Genomic DNA, 20,073 nt, shown 5'->3' with positions numbered 1-20,073 from the left:
GATATCGGTCAGCAGATTTTCGGAAGCCGCCATCTTGGAATCCAATATGGCGTCAGTAAATCAACTTCTAAGTAGAACCATTCAATTCCTTGACCTCAAGTTTGTACATCCAGACACTAAAATCAAGGCTGTAGCTGGTATAGAACCAGAAATATTTGTAATTAAAGATTTTTAAGCCGCCATTTTGAAATCCAATATGGCGGCCACATTGGGGTGAATTCCAAAGTGGTTCCATATCTGAAAATGTTCTCCATATAATATTCTATCATTCTGCCAAATTTGGTGCTTCCATCACAAAATGCACAATTGGTTTGCTATGCCGCTGCACTAATATTGTACTTGCTCGCTTGGGCAAGTTTTATATTAATCCTCCACTTGAACGCCTCGTTCTGTCATCCAAAATTTGCCCATCAGGATTCTCGGACCACAGCGCAACATTTCTCAAAATTTCTGCCCCCTGCCCGAAACACAAGAGTGCTTTTTGGAAATTTAATAACAACTTACTTGATGATAGTACCTTTAAGGACATTTTTCCGGAAATTTGGAATATTCTAGTTGCCTCCCAAGGGAATTTCTCAAACCTCAGACAATGGTGGGATAATGCCAAAACGCACATCAGACTGTTCTGCCAACAATATCGTGCGTATGGTGTTCAAGAGGAAAGAAAAACCACAACCTTACTTGAAGATGAAATCCTGGAATTACAGGAACAGCTTCAGGGAACTGCAAGTGTGAGCTACCAGGGAATGAGGCAACAAATTCATGGAAAAACGGCCTTACTGAATTCCATATCCGAAAGGCGAGCACAAAATGCTTTATTGCGCCTGAAGATGAGGTACATACACGACCTTGATGCTCCAACCAAATTCTTCTTCAGCCTTAAAAGGGGGGCCTCTTCGTCAATGATTACACGCTTGCTCCATGATGGGGAACTCCTTTATGAAGATGGCAGAATCAGGGAATGTGCCTGGAAACATTTTAAACAACGGTTTATGCGGCATGACATTAACCAGGATGCAATATCGGAACTTGTTTCTAACCTTCCAACATTGGCAGAGGATCAGAAGCAGCAGTTGGAGGATCCTCTTAGGTTACCTGAGCTCACCGCTGCCTTGAAGGCCTTGGAACCTGATAAAGCCCCTGGGCTGGATGGGCTGACTAGTGAATTTTTCCAGTTTTTTTGGGACGCCATTGGACCTCACCTACTGCGGGTATTGAATGAATGTTTAGAGGATGGACAACTGCCGTGGAGTTGCCGGAGAGCAGTCACCACCTTAATTCCTAAGAAAGCGGACACTCAACTTATAGAGAACTGGCGTCCTATTTCTGTTTTATGTACGGATTATAAAATTTTAGCCAAAGCCTTGTCTAATCGAATGAAACCTTTTATGAATGTACTAATAGGAGAACATCAATCCTTTTGTATTCCTGGACGTACTATTTTTAATAATATCTTTCTTATCCGTGATACCATTAGGTTTTGTAACAATTTTAATATGAATGTTGGTCTGTTTTTCATTGACCAAGGAAAAGCCTTTGACTGTATTGACCACATGTACCTTTTTAGAGTTTTAGAGAATTTTGGGTTTGGACCTATTTTTATCTCGTACGTTAAACTTTTGTATTGTAATATATCCAGTGTTCTTAAAATTAATCAAGTATTGTGTAGCCCCATTGCTGTACAACGGGGAGTACGGCAAGGTTGCCCGCTATCTGGACTTTTATATTCTCTTGCCATCGAAATTCTTCTGCCCCAATTACGTACGCACATTTCTGGCTTCACTGGATCAATTCTTACCACACCGCTAAAAGTCTCTGCCTATGCAGATGATGTCTGTATTTATATAAAAAATAGTGCTGACGTCACTGCGGTGGCTCAGGCACTAAAGACATATTGTCAGGCTTGTTCAGGCCAGGTAAACTGGAAGAAGAGTGAAGCCCTTTGGATAGGACCTGGAGATTGCCCGCCAATTGTCCTACCAGGAGGAGTGAACTGGCCGAAAAGTGGCATTAAATACCTCGGTATTTTCCTAGGAGACAACACCTTTGAGCAGCAGAACTGGGTGGGATTACCGGACAAGGTAATGGCAAAACTGGCCCGCTGGAAAGGACCTCTTTCTCAACTTTCGTACCGCGGAAGAACTCTCGTCATTAACAATCTTGTCGCCTCTATGCTATGGCATAAGATGATATGCCTACAACCGCCCGGGAGCCTTCTTATTACACCGCAAAAGAGCATTGTCGACTTTTTCTGGAGCAGGAAACACTGGCTCCAACCCCCCGTGGCATACTTACCACTCACTGAAGGTGGCCAAGGTCTTATTGATATCCGCAGCCGGATTATGGTCTTCCGGCTTCATATCGTGCGCCAACTTGTATATGGAGATGAAGCCCTACTCTGGAGGCCTCTGGCTAACTGCATATTGCAACTTACATGCAAGCTGGGTTACGACCGATAACTTTTCTTGATGAACCCTCATCAAATCGATTCATCCTTGCTGCCCACCTTTTACCAAGGGGTGATGAACGCCTGGCAAGCCCTGTCCTTTTCCCGTGAAATGGCAACATACAACATGGAAATGTTGTTGAATGAGCCCCTATGCTACAACCCCTTCCTGGAAAACAGCTTGAATAATAGGGGACTCGTTCAACGTTTTGTTGATGCCAAGTTGCTGCGAGTGAAAGACTTCATGACAGAGTCTGGGAGCTGCCGGCTGAGTGCTACCGCTGTGGCACAAAAAACCGGAATAAAATCTGTCAGGATCATCTCTCGGTTCCTTCAAGGGATATCCACAACGTATCGTAATACCTGCGAGGAACTTGGCCCTTTCCCCCGAGGAAACAGCGGGTGACTTCCCCAAACTCCTAGTCTTCAGCCCGCCACTTAATCTGTCCCCTGGCCTGAACAGCCCTGATGATACTGCATTATCCCTTCCCGCCTTTCCAAAGAAAACTTTGTACAACGCGTACGTTAAAATTTTATACGCAAAAACATTTTCTGAGCACCCGAGGCTTCGATGGCGGGATGTTTTACCCCCAATACCCCCCAATTGCCCCAATTGGCGAAGTTTTTATCTCTTGCCTACTCCAAAGTATGTTGGAGATATTCAATGGAAACTTGTACACTGGATTTTACCTTATAATGTTTTACTGAACCGGTTTTCTACTGCTAACTCTAATCTATGCCCTTTCTGTGCATCCATTGAAACCCTACCGCATATATACCTTGAGTGTGAACGATTGCAACCTCTTTTTGCATTCCTTCAGGAACGCGGTTCCCTCTTCAATCACAATGTTTTTATTTATGGTGTTTTAGGACCGTCTTCCCTTAGAAATGTGGTTTTAATGAATTTTTTAATTGGCCAGGCCAAGTTTGCAATTTATAAATCCAGGAAGAAAAAAATGGGAAACGCTTCTGACTCGTCATTGATGTACTGCTCACCTTTAAGGCTCTAGTAAATGCAAGACTAAAGCTAGAATACCGTTTTTTTTAAATGAACAAGAATTTAACATGTTTTAAAGAAAAGTGGGTTTTTAATGTCATATGCACACTTGATGATGATGATTTGATAATAACTTTTCCTTGAGACCATTTTTATTGTGTTTTGTTTCTTTATGACTGAACATAACTGATTTTTTGTACTCTTGTAATAAAAGGAAGAAACAGCCAGTCTCTCTCTCTCTCTCCCTCTCTCTCTCTCTGATGCATAAATTCATTCAATAACCCCATCCTGATTAAGTGAGATGACAAAAATGTTGAGATCTTACAAGTGCCACAGACACATTCCAGGAGAGACAGATGTGATCCAATGGTGCCAACGCATAGGAGAGATCAGTACTTCATTCAGCTACAGACACATGCCTTGTAGGCCGTGCGTCGGGCTGATTTTTCAAGGAAGTACTTGGAATGACAGAGCATGTCCACTCTATGTCTGGCTTTGAAGGACAGCTTTACAAAGTGGTTGGTCCAATGGAGGTCATTGCTCATGGCGAGGCCAAGAAATTCAAGAGACTGAATCTCTTCCGGACGTTGACCAGAGAAATATATGTGGATTTGTTTGGCGATCCTTCCATCATGACAGGTTATCAAAGTCTCCTTTTTATCAAAGTCTCCTTTTATATCTGCCAGGATTGAAAGAAAAAGACTATTTATCAGACCTGCATATAATCAATTCCAGATCATGAGAGAATGAAGCAGCTGCTGTCTACCTGTCAGTGTGATGGGGGCAGCCCATTGTATGACATATTGTGGAATGATCAGTAAAAAGGAAGAAAGGGTTTTCCAGAGTATTGGAGTTGTCATTTATGTAGATTAGGAAGAAAAGTAGGCCAAATAAACTGTTTTGGAGTACTTCGGCTTCCATTGGGAGGGCCGTGGAAAGGGTCCCATTGATATAGCGACACGTCGACCAGAGTGGAGGAAGTCATAAACCGGCCAGGTATGAAGGTGTACACCACAGACAAAATCAGACATATCCCAAGGCACCAATAGAAATGATTAAAACTTCCCATTTTCCATCAGAGTGCCTTCAGTAAATCTATTTTGAGTAAATCATCATAAGCGCGATAGTCCCAAATTAGTTGCTTATTTGCCTTTTCCATTTGAGAATATTGCTCATGACATTGAGATGCCATGGTCTCGATTTGGTCAAACTAGGTGTGCTTACCCATCGCTCCGCTGACGAATTTAATCAAAAGACAGCATGTTGTACTTCACAAACATATCTGTGAATCTCAATGAGGATGTAAAATGAAGTGAAACGCATGAAGAAGAAGAACCACCTTTAGAGGCCATTTTCCCCCACGGAGCGGGGGTTGGCCTTTTTCGGGCACCGTGGTCCCCTTTTTGAAGCAATGTTTTATGGCCGGATGCCCTTCCAGCCGCCAACCCTGTTAGTCACCTCTTGTGACACACAGGGAATTACCAGTGAGCTGGTACTCAATTTGCCGACCTCGGAAGGATGACAGGCTGAGTCAACCCCCCTGCGTTAATTCAGCGATCGACCGGGATTCAAACCCAGGATCCTAGGATCCCAAGCCGGCACCCTAACCGCTAAGCCAACACCAGGCTCGAAGTGTGAAACACATGAAAAAGGATTTTTTTTTTAATGACATGTAGATATTGCTGCTGTCTCGTTGCTGTGGTTGTTGTTGTTGTTGTTTGTGTGCTCCTTCGATGTATTATTATATATTTAATATTGCTTCAATAAGTTTTACGATACACTAGGTCCTCGGTTATCGTCATGGTTACGTTCTTGAAAACACGATGTTAAGTGAAACAACGTTAAATGGATCAATTTATTAATGTTTTATGGCTAGATGCCACCCTGGTGTGGTGGGCATTTGTCTGGTTATGAAATCTATCAATTTATTAAATTGATCCATTTAACTCTAAGACGATTGAATTTTCTTTTGCCTCCACTACATTCTTTATTTCTCCTTTTTTTTTCTTGTTTTCAAAGTCAAGGCTCACAGAAGAGCTCGTACTAGTACAGGATACTGAACGGATCAGGACACAACAGGATAAAAGGAACAGTCGAGAGAGAGAGGTGGGGGGGGGGGGGGGAAACACCAGGTATTGACATCAAAGGATGCAATGCTTTTCAAACAGCAATATCAATGGAGAAAATAAATAAATAAATAAATTTCCTAATTTTTACATTTATATCTAAAGTTGTGCTTTCAATAACATCAAAGCTGTTTTTTTTTTTCACCCTAGTTACACATACATCATATGGCAATACAGTTTGACATCATTATCCAAAATGAGCAACACATGATTCCACACATGGAAAACAGAAATGATGCAACAATTCATGTTATTGTGACGTCACAGCTCAGATTAATTCCCGAATGTTACACAAGAGTGGTGAGAATGCGAACGGTACAGACGATCGTGTTACAGAAAGAAGTCCAATGTGGCTACAGTCATGTCATGGCCGAATTAGCTCGTCATTGATCACCAAGTGCATTACTCTTCCCAAATTCCAAGAAGACATTTCAATGTGATGTGTTTCCTGGTAAAAATAATAATAATAACTATACCGGCTCTCGGTAGAGCACAAACATCCGCCAGGCTGAACAGTTCATGTTTTGTATCCCATTGACAGGCCGGATCTGGATTCGGACCTGAACCAAAATCTAATTGGATTGTTATTGTCATCTAACCAATTCGTCCAATAAGTTTTGTCCAAATCCGTCCATAATTGTTGAGACATCATGCTTATACATCGTTTTTGGCCCCGTCTCTTAATTGTGAAAAATCACTTCAAATTTTTTTTTTTTAATTCTCAGATCCGGATCTGGATTTTCACCAAAATCTAATGTAATCTATTCGTCCTTGTCACACACCCAAACTGTCCACCAAGTATCATCCGAATCCGTCCATAACGTTTAAAGATATCCTGCTCACAGACAGACAGACAGACAGACAGACAGGGATAAAACATAACCAGACAGACAGGGATAAAACATAACTAGACAGACAGACAGGGATAAAACATAACCAGACAGACAGACAGGGATAAAACATAACCAGACAGACAGACAGGGATAAAACATAACTAGACAGACAGACAGGGATAAAACATAACCAGACAAACAGACAGGGATAAAACATAACCAGACAGACAGACAGGGATAAAACATAACCAGACAGACAGACAGGGATAAAACATAACCAGACAGACAGACAGGGATAAAACATAACCAGACAGACAGACAGGGATAAAACATAACCAGACAGACAGACAGGGATAAAACATAACCAGACAGACAGACAGGGATAAAACATAACTAGACAGACAGACAGGGATAAAACATAACCAGACAGACAGACAGGGATAAAACATAACCAGACAGACAGACAGGGATAAAACATAACCAGACAGACAGACAGGGATAAAACATAACCAGACAGACAGACAGGGATAAAACATAACCAGACAGACAGACAGGGATAAAACATAACCAGACAGACAGACAGGGATAAAACATAACCAGACAGACAGACAGGGATAAAACATAACCAGACAGAAAGACAGGGATAAAACATAACCAGATAGACAGGGATAAAACATAACCAGACAGACAGACAGGGATAAAACATAACCAGACAGACAGACAGGGATAAAACATAACCAGACAGACAGGGATAAAACATAACCAGACAGACAGACAGGGATAAAACATAACCAGACAGACAGGGATAAAACATAACCAGACAGACAGGGATAAAACATAACCAGACAGACAGGGATAAAACATAACCAGACAGACAGACAGGGATAAAACATAACCAGACAGACAGACAAGGATAAAACATAACCAGACAGACAGACAGGGATAAAACATAACCAGACAGACAGGGATAAAACATAACCAGACAGACAGACAGGGATAAAACATAACCAGACAGACAGGGATAAAACATAACCAGACAGACAGACAGGGATAAAACATAACCAGACAGACAGACAGGGATAAAACATAACCAGACAGACAGGGATAAAACATAACCAGACAGACAGACAGACAGGGATAAAACATAACCAGACAGACAGACAGGGATAAAACATAACCAGACAGACAGACAGGGTAATAACTGTCATCATCATTGTATCATATTCCATACAGAGCAACTGTTCCACTGAAGAGGTCTAAGAGTTCCAATCCCAGACTCGAGCGAGTGTGCAGAAATTTGGAGTTTGATCACGGCACTGGCGATAGCTTGCCGACACTTCACAAAAGACGATATGGGATCTTTTTATGTCTACCAGCTAATGCTACCAGATGGGACATCCCGGCTTAATGTCCATTCGAGTGGTGGCACACCCTGCCGAAATGCCCACCACACCAGGGTGGCAGTTTATGGCTGGGCTGGGATCATAACGCAGGGTAGACAGCTCAGAGGTGAGTATGCATACCTCGCGGCTATCATAACAGACCAGTGGAATAATAGTTCTGGAAAATGTAAAAAATATTCGAGAAAATATCCAGAAAACGTTGAAGACAATTCTCATACAGATGCCCACATTGCCCATGCCCATTAAATTACAAGAACACTTATTGTGTGAGAGTATTGAAGATTCAAAATTCAGCTCTGATACATCTCAAACGCAGAATGTGACTAACATGAAGAACAAGGAAGATTAGGATTGTACAATCCTCAGGTACACCCAAAGTGATCATTTGGCTGCAGGTTGGTGAAGTATAACATGACAATTCTCACTACCAAAGGTGACGCCAAAAATGTCGGCAAAAATTAAAAAATAATTTATTGATTTGAACACTTTTGCATATACTAAAAGAAGAATGTGCACATTCGTAAATAGTCGTTGATTTCCCGAAATTTTTGTATATAATGATGATTAGAGTTGTAATGATTTTTATATAACAAAAAATAATTATATATTTTGCATATAATGATGAAGATTTTTTACAAAGTGTACCAAGATGATTAATTTGCTTAAAAAATGAAAAGTTACCAAACATGAGAAATTAAGTTGGAGGTGGACTAGTTACACAAAACCACACTTACAGTTTTCGGCCTGGTAGTCTGGCACAAATAGTTCATCAGCATCTGGTACCTGAGCTGGTTATGTCAGGGGTCAAGAGGTATTTGGAGATTATGGAATGAAGGAAGAGAGGAGGGATAAATATGAGACACATCACAAATCACTTGTAATTAAATGAAATGCTGTTTTATGGGTATTCCTGTATTCATCTTACTATAATTCACCAAATGTCTGTCTGTCTGTCCGTCTGTCCGTCTGTTCCCAGGTACCGCAAAAACGGCTGAACCGATCGCAACAAAATTTTGGGTGGGTGATCCTGGGACCCCCTGGAGTAAAATAGGCGAAATTGTTTTTCCAATTTTTCCAATTTCCAAATTTTCCAATTTTCCAGTTTTTCCAAACACGATGGAATAATATTTACCGATATGACCAGTGATGTGGCTTTTATTGAAATTCTACAAATGCTGTTTAGATTTTGATGATTTGCGTGTGATATGATTCAACGGATGTTTATATAAATCGTTTAAAATAAAAAAAGCCTTAAATTTCTGATATTTTACCTTTTCATTTGGGCCTTACAATTGAAGCCCCACCCATAGGGTGGGTACCGTTGCTAGTACATCTAATGAGCCAATGCGATATCCTCAAAGAAGTGTTGGTGCACAGTGTGTACATGGCTAAGTCTATTGGGCAGAAATAATGATTCAATTTTCCCGTGAATTAAACTCATAAATGTTTGCCCAATTACCTTTTCATGCGATAAATTGTGTCACCCTAACTGTTTGTTATGCGACGGTGGTGTGACTGTGAAAGCAAAGTGTGTGCGCACAGTTATGAAGCAAAAATAAAACAACAGTTTGAAGAACAAGTTCTTCTAAAAATATACAGCGGGTAACCGAACACCTGAATCATATACCAACCGGATTTCAGGGCTAACTTTACAAATGGTCTTAAGACACAGATGTGTTTATCGGTCCAAAATAACAAAGTTGCAAATTATATTTTTCATGGAAGTGAAAGTGTGGAGAGTTAGTGCAACCTGGCTGTTCTACAACATTGCTGATCTACAAAGCGCTGACTGAGTAATCTGAACCCCTGTGACCGTCACTTCAAAATCACACTTTGCTTTACAGGTTTATAAATAAACCAACATGCAGTAATACTCGTTTACAAATGCACCTATACAGACAGCATGTACAATTCCTTTTCTTATACAAATAATATATATATACATACATATATAACAACATTAAAATCTGTTTGGATTAATTTTTTTTCCCTCCCCAAATGACCAGGAATATTGTCACAGAGGTTTTTTTTTTTTTGTTTGTTTTTTTGTATTCTGAATCGAGGCTCGTGAAAGAGCTAACATTTATTTCACAAACAAATCAAACAGACAAACAAAATATATAAAAAGAGGAAGCAGAAGACAAGATGGGGAGAGAAGGGGAAGCACACAAACATAACATTTGAGAGCAGGGAGATGTGTGGGAGGGAGAGGGCTTGGGGGGAGGAGGCGTGGGAAGGGGGGGGGGGGGGGGGCGTGGGAGAAGTATAAAACACAAGGACACCAAGGACTTCCAGGACAGAAGTTGGTATTTCAAAAAAGTGGATTTGTTGTGAAATTAGCGGGGGTACAAAAGATCAAGGTTTTGGATGGGGGAAGATAAGAGATGGTGGTGAACAGCTGTTTTAAAGACCTGGAGGGTGGAGTGGGATTGAAGAGAGTGAGGGAGTTTGTTCCAGAGGCGGGAGAAAAGAGGAATGAAGGAGTGAAGGTGAGCAGAGAGTCTTGATTTTGGCAGTTTAACCATAAGAGGGTTGCAGGCAGATCTTGTGCAACCTGTAGGAATATTTGGGGGACAGAGCCCAGAGAGAGCTGGGGCGGCAAGGCCAGAGAGGAGTCGGTAGAAGACGGAAAGACGACAAACCTGCCTGCGGTGAGTGAGTGAAAGGCCCTTGGAGTTAGCTTCATCGCGGGAAATTCCAATGAATCTGAACGCTTTCGTTTCAACAGCGTGAAGACGAGCTAGGTATGAGGCAGGAGCACCAGCCCAGAGGGGAGAACAGTATCTCTTTATCTTCCCCCATCCAAAACCTTGATCTTTTCTACCCCCGTTAAAACACCACAAATCCGCCTCTTGAAATCCCCAACTTCTTTCCTGAAATTCCTAGAAGTGTTAATTTCCTTTATACCGTGTGCCCCTCCCTTCTCCCCCAACCCTCCCACTTCCACAGATCTACCGATGTCCCTGTTCTCTACTGTTGTTGTGCTTGTGTGCTTCCCTGTCTCCCCCTCTTGTCTCCCGCTCCCTTCATTGCATGTTTTATGTGTCTGTGCATGTTTTCATGTTCAATGTGTTAGCTCCTACACGAGCCTCGATTCTGTATTCAAAAAATAAATAAATTGTTCTGTGCCCCGTCCTATTCCTGATTTGCATTAAATGAAATCTCTGACTTCTCTAACTCTCTGGAAAACCCCCTTTATCTATTTGCTGATGACTTCACCCTCTGCAGTGGTATCCCTCATCTTTCAGACAGGCAGACTGCATGGCCACACCCTCTTAGTCTTACCTTTCTTCAGACCTTGACAAAATCAGAGGATGGTTAAACACTTGGCTATGTCTTTCAATCCTGACAAATCTCACACGCTTATTATTTCTCTCCAAATGGACCGTCTGGCATACCTCCCTACTTTCTCAACAATCCTCTTGAGGAAGGTGTCATTCACATTCAAACTCATGTGGCTCACGATCAGCCATGATCTCTCTCCTACAAACCACATTTCAAAGATGGCCTCCAACATTTCCCTGCCTGACACATTGTTCAGCCTGATGCTGTGGAAACCAAGGCCTTCAAGATAATTGGAATCTCACATGATGAAGCTGAATCTATGAGCCTATCACTTTATCATCACAGAGCGGTCGGTTCCTTTTTTCTGCTGCTTGTGGAACCAACTTCCACATTCTCTTAAATCTCATTCTTCCCTCCAGATCATCAAGACAGCTGCGCACAAACATCTCAGATCAGCCGCCATCCAAAACCATGATTTTTTCTTCCATTACTATGACCTTCCCCATTATTCCCTCCACCCCAACTGCAGCTCCTTCCAAATTTCCAGTTTTTCCTTCCTGAGAGATTCCTTGAAAAAAACAAAGCTTCCTTCCTGAGAATCAAGTAATAAAGCTAGTGAGGTCTTCAGTAAAATAATTTGAAAGAGTGATTGCACCAGAGAAAAAGGAAAACTCCCAATAAACGTTCAACAGAAATGGAGAGCCAGACAATCTAACATGGTGGCAAGAGCCCCCTACTCAAGAAATATGGTGACCGAGCAACGACACCAAAAGATTAGGCTGAAATAATAAATTATTATTTTGCTGGAGTTTTCACTACTAGGGCATGCCCGTACTATATATATATCTAAAATTATATCCCCCCCCTCTATTTACATGAAATGGTTTGGTCCAAAGCGAACGGCTTGCGAGTACGGTGACAATCCCCCCCCTCTATTTACATGAAATGGTTTGGTCCAAAGCGAACGGCTTGCGAGTACGGTGACAATCCCCCCCCTCTATTTACATGAAATGGTTTGGTCCAAAGCGAACGGCTTGCGGAGTTTGGTAAAGAAATCGCCATAACGTGCACAAACGCGCAGGAAAGCGAAAGAATCGCAAATTAGTTTTAATTAGTTTTAAAGCATAGTTTAACGCCAACATAGCGGCAACATAGTTTGCCAACGTGAAATAAATGAATACGCTCTCAAATGTGCCGTCCGAGGCAGAGTCTGTTCGGCACGTTCGGCACACGTGATAGCTCACTGCTCTCTGATTGGTTGAATCGTTTTTTGGACATAGCTCGGTAACTACTTGTCCGATTAATATGAAACCTTGAAAAGGCACATCCTCGGGTCCCCAGCAATATACCTGGCAAGTTTAAAGTATATCGAACCCGTGGTTGTCGAGAAACAGCGGTCACAGACATACAGACATACATACATACATACATACATACATACATACATACATACATACACACAGAGATTACTGGAATTATAGATAGATTGAGGATATGCAGGCAATCCCAGAACATTACAGATAGATGTCACATATATTCTGGAGAGTATTGATGCAACTGATGATAAAGTTTCAAAACACCTGAAATGAGTGAACAAGTGAACAAGTCCCCAGGACCAAATAAGATCCACCCAAAGGTTCTGAATGAAGCAGCGGATCATGTCTGCAGAGCCATCTGCTTATTCTACAAAAAATCTCTTCTCAACAGAAGAGTTACAGTATATCAGACTGGAGGAAAACTGGTGTGGTACCAATCTAAAAGAAAGGAAAGAGGAAAGAACGAGGCAATTTCCGCCCTGTAAGCTTGACCTCCGTTGCAGGCAAGCCCATGGAAAATATAATGAAGGATGTTATTGCTCAATACTTGGAAGATAATGGTCTATTTATGGACAGCCAACACAGCTTCAGAGTGGGCTGTTCATTAAAAAGTCAGCTCCTCGAAGTAATGGAGAACTTGACTAAGCCTGTGGATAAATGGCAGGCCTTTTGACTGCATCTATATGGACTTCCAAAAGTCTTCTGATTGCGTCCTCTATGATAAACTACTCAGAAAAGTACATGGCTATGGTATCAGAGGTCAAATCCTGGAATGGATAAGAGCCCTGGAATTGCTGACAAACAGAATCAAGAGAGTTGGAATAGAAGGAGAGTACTCTACTTGGTGGAATGTGACCAGTGGGATTCTGTAAGGATCGGTGCTCAGACCAATTCTATTTCTGACTTCTCAGAAAAAAAAACATTCAGGAATTAAAAAAGATGTGGGGATGGAATCCCCCAAAAACAACCTAACAATATTGGAAGGAATGACAAGGTAGGAATGACACCACTAATACAAAATCACAATCCTTTTTTGGATTGACGTCTTGATATATTTGACATTTTTAGCTCACCTGGACTGTAGTCTGGTGAGCTTATGGATCGAGCAGTGTCCATTTAAGCCTAAAATCTCAGTGAGTGAGTGAGTCCGTAAACACCAGTCATTATCACTTGAACCAAACACACGTCTTTGATGAAACTTGCCCACAAGCTCCATATCTGATGCCGAACAAAGGTGTATTGACCGCATCAAGATCTGCGCTCATTAATGGGGTTTCCGGGAGGTGGATGGGTGTTTGACCCCCAAAATAGGTATTTGCTCTCTTCTCCGAAACTACACACACGATTTTGTTGAAACTTGCCCATAAGCTTCATATCTGATACCCAACGAAGGTGCATTGACCGCATCAAAGTCTGCGCTCATTAAGGGGGTTTCCGGGAGGTGGGTGGGTGTTTGACCCCCAAAATAGGTATTTGCTCTCTTCTCCGAAACTACACACACAATTTCGATGAAACTTGGCTACAAGCTTCATATCTGATGCCTATTGAAGGTGTATTGGCCGCATCAAAATCTGAGCACATTAAAGTGGTTTATAGGGGTGTGAGCACATTAAAAGTTGATCACGAAAACCTCATCGGTCACATGGTGTGACAGCCATATTGGATTGAAGGAAAATATTAAATAATTATATTTCTTTGAGTGGCAATCATAGAGTGGCAATCATTTGTGTGGGAAAATTGCATGCTTGGTCAAGGTCAACCAGATAGCTCAGAAGGCAGAGCACTGGTATAGTTTTCCAGAGGACCAGGGTTTGATTCCTGGTCTGGGCATATAATTTTCCCACATATATCAATTTAATTATATTTCTGAAACCGCTTACCCGATTGAATGCTAAATTTAGCAAATGCCATGTAATACCATTGTTGCATATAGTTTGAAAATTATGACATTGTGGGTTACATGGTTTGGCAGCCATCTTGGATAGAAAAACGAACCTTATCCGATCAACACGAAACTTCACAAATATGATCCTCGACCCATACATATGCAGAGTGTACATTTTTGATGCAATATGCCACGTGGTTTGGCAGCCATATCAGCTTGAAAGCCGATATTTTAAAAACCTCCTTCTCTGAAACCGCTTTACCGATCGATTTGAAACCTGTCATCTCTGGTAAAAATGTGATGACATTGTGTGATGACTTGAGAACAGGTGAAGGTATTTCAATCAAACTTGTTTATTTTTAGAACAGTGAACGAGGGCATCTACCCGGTGTCATGGGCACGGACTATGTGGAGGCATATTGGCGGTTCAGTTGCATTGTCCGAGTTTGAAATATGTATCTGTGATAACTTTTCCTAATACCATGTCAATAACAGATTTCTACCTAAAAATGGAACTCTCAAGTTATTGAAAAGTGAAAGGTGTTGTCATTCGGGTAATTCATTGCTCATATTTTGACAATTTTTTGCCCCTTATGTGCAAATATAAGAATTCATACTTGATTGTTCAGGCTTACTCACACTTGAGTCATGTTTTTCTCTCACAGTTGAGAATTAATGATTTTGACTAAACAAAGGTTGTGAAGACATTCCTACAAATATAACCACTCGAGTTAACTTTGCAAGCCATTTGTTGTTAAAATGAGAACTACACGTGCCCAGTAGACTCATGTGAAGATGAATGGATCCGTTTGTTGCAGCATTCATCTTAAAAAATATTGATCGTAATTGTACAGTCTTGATGTATTATCGTTAGTTTTTGCTTTTACAATTATCGAAGAATAAGGGAAGAACCTTTACACACATTATTTACATAAAATCGGACCTCAAAATTCCCGGGTTCCACTTATTCGTTGTTCATAACACGTGAACTGCTTCCACATATCACGTCTTGCGTATTCGCGGTAAAAAAAAATTTCTTTCATGAAATTTTTATTTTATTTTACACATCAGGACTGGTCTCCTATATCCACTGCTTGCACTCTATATTATGCACAGATTCATCCCATCTAATCTATAATTATCTTACCCATCCACCTGCTCTAGGTACTCTGCATTCTGTAGTGAGGTAGTTGCTTTAAAACAACTTGCATTCTCCTCCTGGAAGGCAAATCCAACGGAAGGCAACTGAAGATCATTCCATAAAGCTCACCAGAAGTGTGTCTACTCTCTGGAGAGCCAGAAAACAACATCTGTGTAATCTCAAGAATGAGCTTTCAAATTTGTCTCCCTCCTCTAAAACCCGGTGGCACCCTGTCAAGGTGGTTCCTTGCCAAGAGTTGCACCCTTTGCCCTCTCCGTCCTTTGTCCCCATCAGGTATCTACAGGCTACACGTGGTCCAACAACAACCCCCTCTTAAAGAAATTTCCTAAATCCAGAACCACTGCTCACCATTCATTTATTGCTTTTTCCCACCACCTGTGGCACAACCTTCCAGACTCTCCTCGGTCTCATTCTTCCCTCCAGGTCTTCAATACAGCTGTTTGCCACTAACTCAAGTCACCTCGCCCCCCCCATATCCAAAATAATGTTCTTTTCTGCACCTGTTAAACCACTCACTCTCCCCCCTCCCCCCTCCCTCCCCTTCCCCTTCCCCCCACCTCTCCCAAACATGTTCCTTAAGTATCCATCATGTCCACCCTTTGCATCCGCATCTGTTCGGTATCCTAGCTCTTTCACAAGCATCGATCATATGTGTGTATATATATATATATATATATATATATATATATATATATATATATATATATATATATATATATATATATATGTACAATTATACATATATATATATATATATATATATATATATATATATATATATATATATATATAAATAATTATATGTATATATACAGACTTGGCATTTAATATGGAATTTTTTTTTTTCTTGACTTGGGTTTACTTTCTGAACTCAGTATATCAATCTGTTGAGTTTCTTTTACCCTTTGGTGATGTCTTTGTTTAAAGAACCATGTCACTGATTGTCTTTCGCAGCAAGAAGTCAATAACAGGATTATATCACAGGTGGCATGACAAAATGTAAGGACAGGTACATTTGACGATTGGCTTCACAATCGGGTATACAAGGGTTGTTGCGTTCTGTATTAGTGGAAAACAACTGCTGCACGTCTACAAAAGTTATTGCCGCTTCCTCTGGAGATGGTCCGTCAATTTGACAATGCTGTTTGTCATGGAGTAGTAGCTTTACGAAATTCTGGCATGAAACAGCGTGCTATTGCTCGGCAGTATGACATCACTCAAGGTGAGGTGTCAAAGATCCTGAAACGAAATGCTCAGAGGGGTGTCCCTACTCCAATACCGAGGCCAGGACGTCCACGCAGAACCACAAGGAGAGATGATCGTCAGCTGCACTGGTTAGTCTGCAATGGCCGTACCAAGTCAGCTAATCGGCTTAGGGCTGAGTGGCATCAACTGACAAATGTGCCTGTATCCAGAAGGCTAGTCAACCAACGACTGGTTCAAGCAGGCTATCATGCCAGGCGTCCCCTGAGAAAGCCACGCCTGACCAGACAACACAGCCAGCGCCGATTGCAGTGGGCCAGCGAGCACCGTCAATGGCAGCCAGGACACTGGAATCACGTGACCTTCAATGATGAGTCTAGATTTCTGGTCTATCGTCAAGATGGCCGCGTCCGAGTGTGCAGACAAGTGCATGAAGCCCACAACGAAGATTGTATAGTGCCAAGAGTCCAAGCTGGAGGTGGTCGGGTGACCGTTTGGGCTGCTTTTCATGCAGGGGGCAAAGCTGACCTGGTTGTTCTGAATGGAAACCTGAACCAGTTCAAGTACAGCGTCATTCTGGAAGAAACATTGCTTCCATTTGCTCGTGCAGCCTTTCGAGGAAACTTTGTCTTCCAAGATGACAATGCACGGCCTCATCGTGCTCGCATGATACAACACTTTCTTGCTGACCGTGATGTAGAGCATATGGAGTGGCCTGCCATGTCCCCGGATATGAATCCAATAGAGAACTTGTGGGCAGAATTAACGCGTCAAATCGACAACTTGGACCAGCAGCCTACCCCTGTGCGTGAATTGCAGCAGATTATTGTCACTGCATGGCAAGCGATTCCTGTCCAAACCTTGGCAAATCTCGTGAACAGCATGCCTCGACGTGTACGTGCTCTCCTGAATGCACGTGGGGGTTACACGAAGTACTGAATTGTAATTTTACTGTCCGTAATCCCAGTCATAATTTAGCTTTTGTTTTTGTTTAAATTTTTTTTGGCTAATGTGCAAAATAAAGAGATACTTCTGGAAAACGTACAGAAGTTTAACACAGTACTGTCCGTGAATTGAGTTCGATATCAGTTTACATCACTTTCAAGGATCAATTTATTTCCTTCGAAATGTCAAATGTGGTTTTTGTTTCTTTTAAAGGTCACATTAACAAAATATAGAATAATTTCAACATAATTCCAATGAACTTTTGGTTCTAAGTCATCTTGAAAAGTAAGTTCACCCCCACAAAAAAAAAATTCCATATTAAATGCCAAGTCTGTATATATATATATATATATATATATATATATATATATATATATATATATATATATATATATATATATATATATATATATATATATATATATATATATATATATATATATATATAATATAATATATATATATATATATATATATTATATTATATATATATATATATATATATATAAATATATATATATATATATATTGTTACGGACCGCGGATTAGGATGTTATTTACCGAGCGGTGGTATTACCGCGGCCGAACAGTTGCTCCCCTTTTCTTCCCTTACACTCACCCGATTCACCCAGACGTTGGCCAAATCGCGCTATGCTAAATCAATGATGGAAAGGACACGATGACTGGGATAGATGAAACGACGCAAGGGGTACAGTTCTCAAGACCTCCGGAGGAGGGTATAATTACAGTGGTGGAGAAAAGGGGGTAGATTACAAGGCAGAGTGAGGTAAAGACACAGAAGAGATGGGCACTTAAATACCGTCTTATCTTAGCCCTGACAGACCACGGACAAACGGACAAGGTAGACTTACACAGGGATTGATGGCAGGAAGGGACAGGTAGGTCGATAGCACAAGGTGCACCTTGGCTCGGGGACAGGATAAAGCACGGTTCAAAAGATGCAGGGAGGTCTCACAGCGCTCGGAGGTGGTCATGCTTGCTCCAAGCTCGGCGTGCATCTGACGTCACCTCCCTCTCACTGCGCATGCTCAGCGGGGAGTGACACGCCCTTGGCTGGTTGGTTCCGCCCCACTGGGGCCGGTCCGCCACTTCCATTGGGTGCGGGGGTTACCGGGCTCCGCCCTTGACGAGGAGCTGACAGGGAGCCCCTGTTTGGTAACCCCGTCGAGCACATGTTCTCGGCTCGTTGGGAAGGCCTGGTGCCCTCCCACCACCCCTACCAACCAAGCCGGAGTGAGGACGCGCACTCCCTGCGCTCGTTGTTGTTGTTGTTGTTGTTGTTGTTGCTGAACTGTGAGGAAGAGCTGCGGGGAGGTATTGGGAGGTCCTAAACTTCCTAACGGTGCCATACAATCACATTCTGGTGCAACGAAGGGTCAGAATTAATGGAAACGAATCCTTAACTGACATAGACTAAGAATAACTCGCAAGATGTCCTATAGTTGTCTTACATGAGATGCGGTGAACCTAGGTGCGACATTTAATGGGGGAAATAGGGGGAGGTCGGGTCTACAGAGTGTTGTTTACAGAAAATGGGACTAGGGAATGGGGGATTGGGGAGAGTTGGGAAGTATTGAGGAAATAGGGGAATATTTACAAGCGGATATGGATGGATGCAAATCCCATATCCGCAACACTGCACCCTTCTCGACCTCGGGGCGACCAGACCCGATAAATTTTTACCTACTTTAGTGTGGCACTCAGATGTAGTTCCCTCTACTATTAACTCAACCCTGAGTGCGACAGTTTTACAGATGTTCACAAATGAGTAAATATGTCCCCCTGCGACGTTGCACCCTTCTCCTAACAGAAACACACCCACAGGATAACCGAATCGCGGAAAGCATCCTCAAACTAAACATACAGCCGGGAGGGAGCATTATTTACAATTGACGCTACTTTATTTACAAGACTAACCCAGGACCTGTGATTGTTCTTTCTGGGGGGGAGACAGTCTGCTCTGCATCAATGCACCATGAAAGCACCCAAAACGCACCAATACACCCTCAGGCACCAATCGGTGCCCAGTCATCATAGTTCGTCAATGTTCAATAATAAAAATAAACCAACAACCCCTGACCCTGCAGGTGGTCTCTTGCTCTTCGGCTCCCTCTGCTGGCTATTTACTTTCTTCCAGATGTTGTCATTTCCTTTCATTTTCTTACTGGCGGCCTATTTGAGCATAAAATGAAATGCACCCAACGTGTCCATTTTTATTTATTTATGGCCCACAGGGCCGACTAGTGTGGGTCACCTGTGGGGCATCGGTGCCCTGTGGCCAAGGTCCGCCAGCAAGCTTTCGGGCCCTCATGGCCAGTTCCAGCAGAGGGGCCATGCCCCAACCCATGGGGTCCATCAGTGGGGCTCGGCCACAGACATGTGGTCCATAATGTGGTGCATCGATGCAGACAGCTGGTTCTGGGAGTTCCGGGCGCACAATGGCCGACTCAC

At 42.1% G+C, this 20,073-nt stretch overlaps 1 protein-coding gene across 1 annotated transcript in view; it reads right to left on the bottom strand.

The window, feature by feature from the left end:
• Positions 1–20,073, bottom strand: part of LOC137418475 (ETS translocation variant 1-like) — a 144,799-nt gene that overhangs the window by 62,672 nt on the left and 62,054 nt on the right. The window contains exon 4 of the mRNA XM_078782566.1: positions 8,540–8,593. Within this exon, the coding sequence (XP_078638692.1) occupies positions 8,540–8,593 (54 nt within the window). The remainder of the gene's footprint in view (positions 1–8,539; positions 8,594–20,073) is intronic.

This window comes from Myxine glutinosa, chromosome 7 (genome assembly GCF_964187855.1).
Source record: "Myxine glutinosa chromosome 7, kmMyxGlut1.1, whole genome shotgun sequence".
Taxonomy (NCBI): Eukaryota; Metazoa; Chordata; class Myxini; order Myxiniformes; family Myxinidae; genus Myxine; species Myxine glutinosa.
Note: the sequence above shows the minus strand (reverse complement) of the source record. Positions and strands in the feature narration are given on the sequence as shown.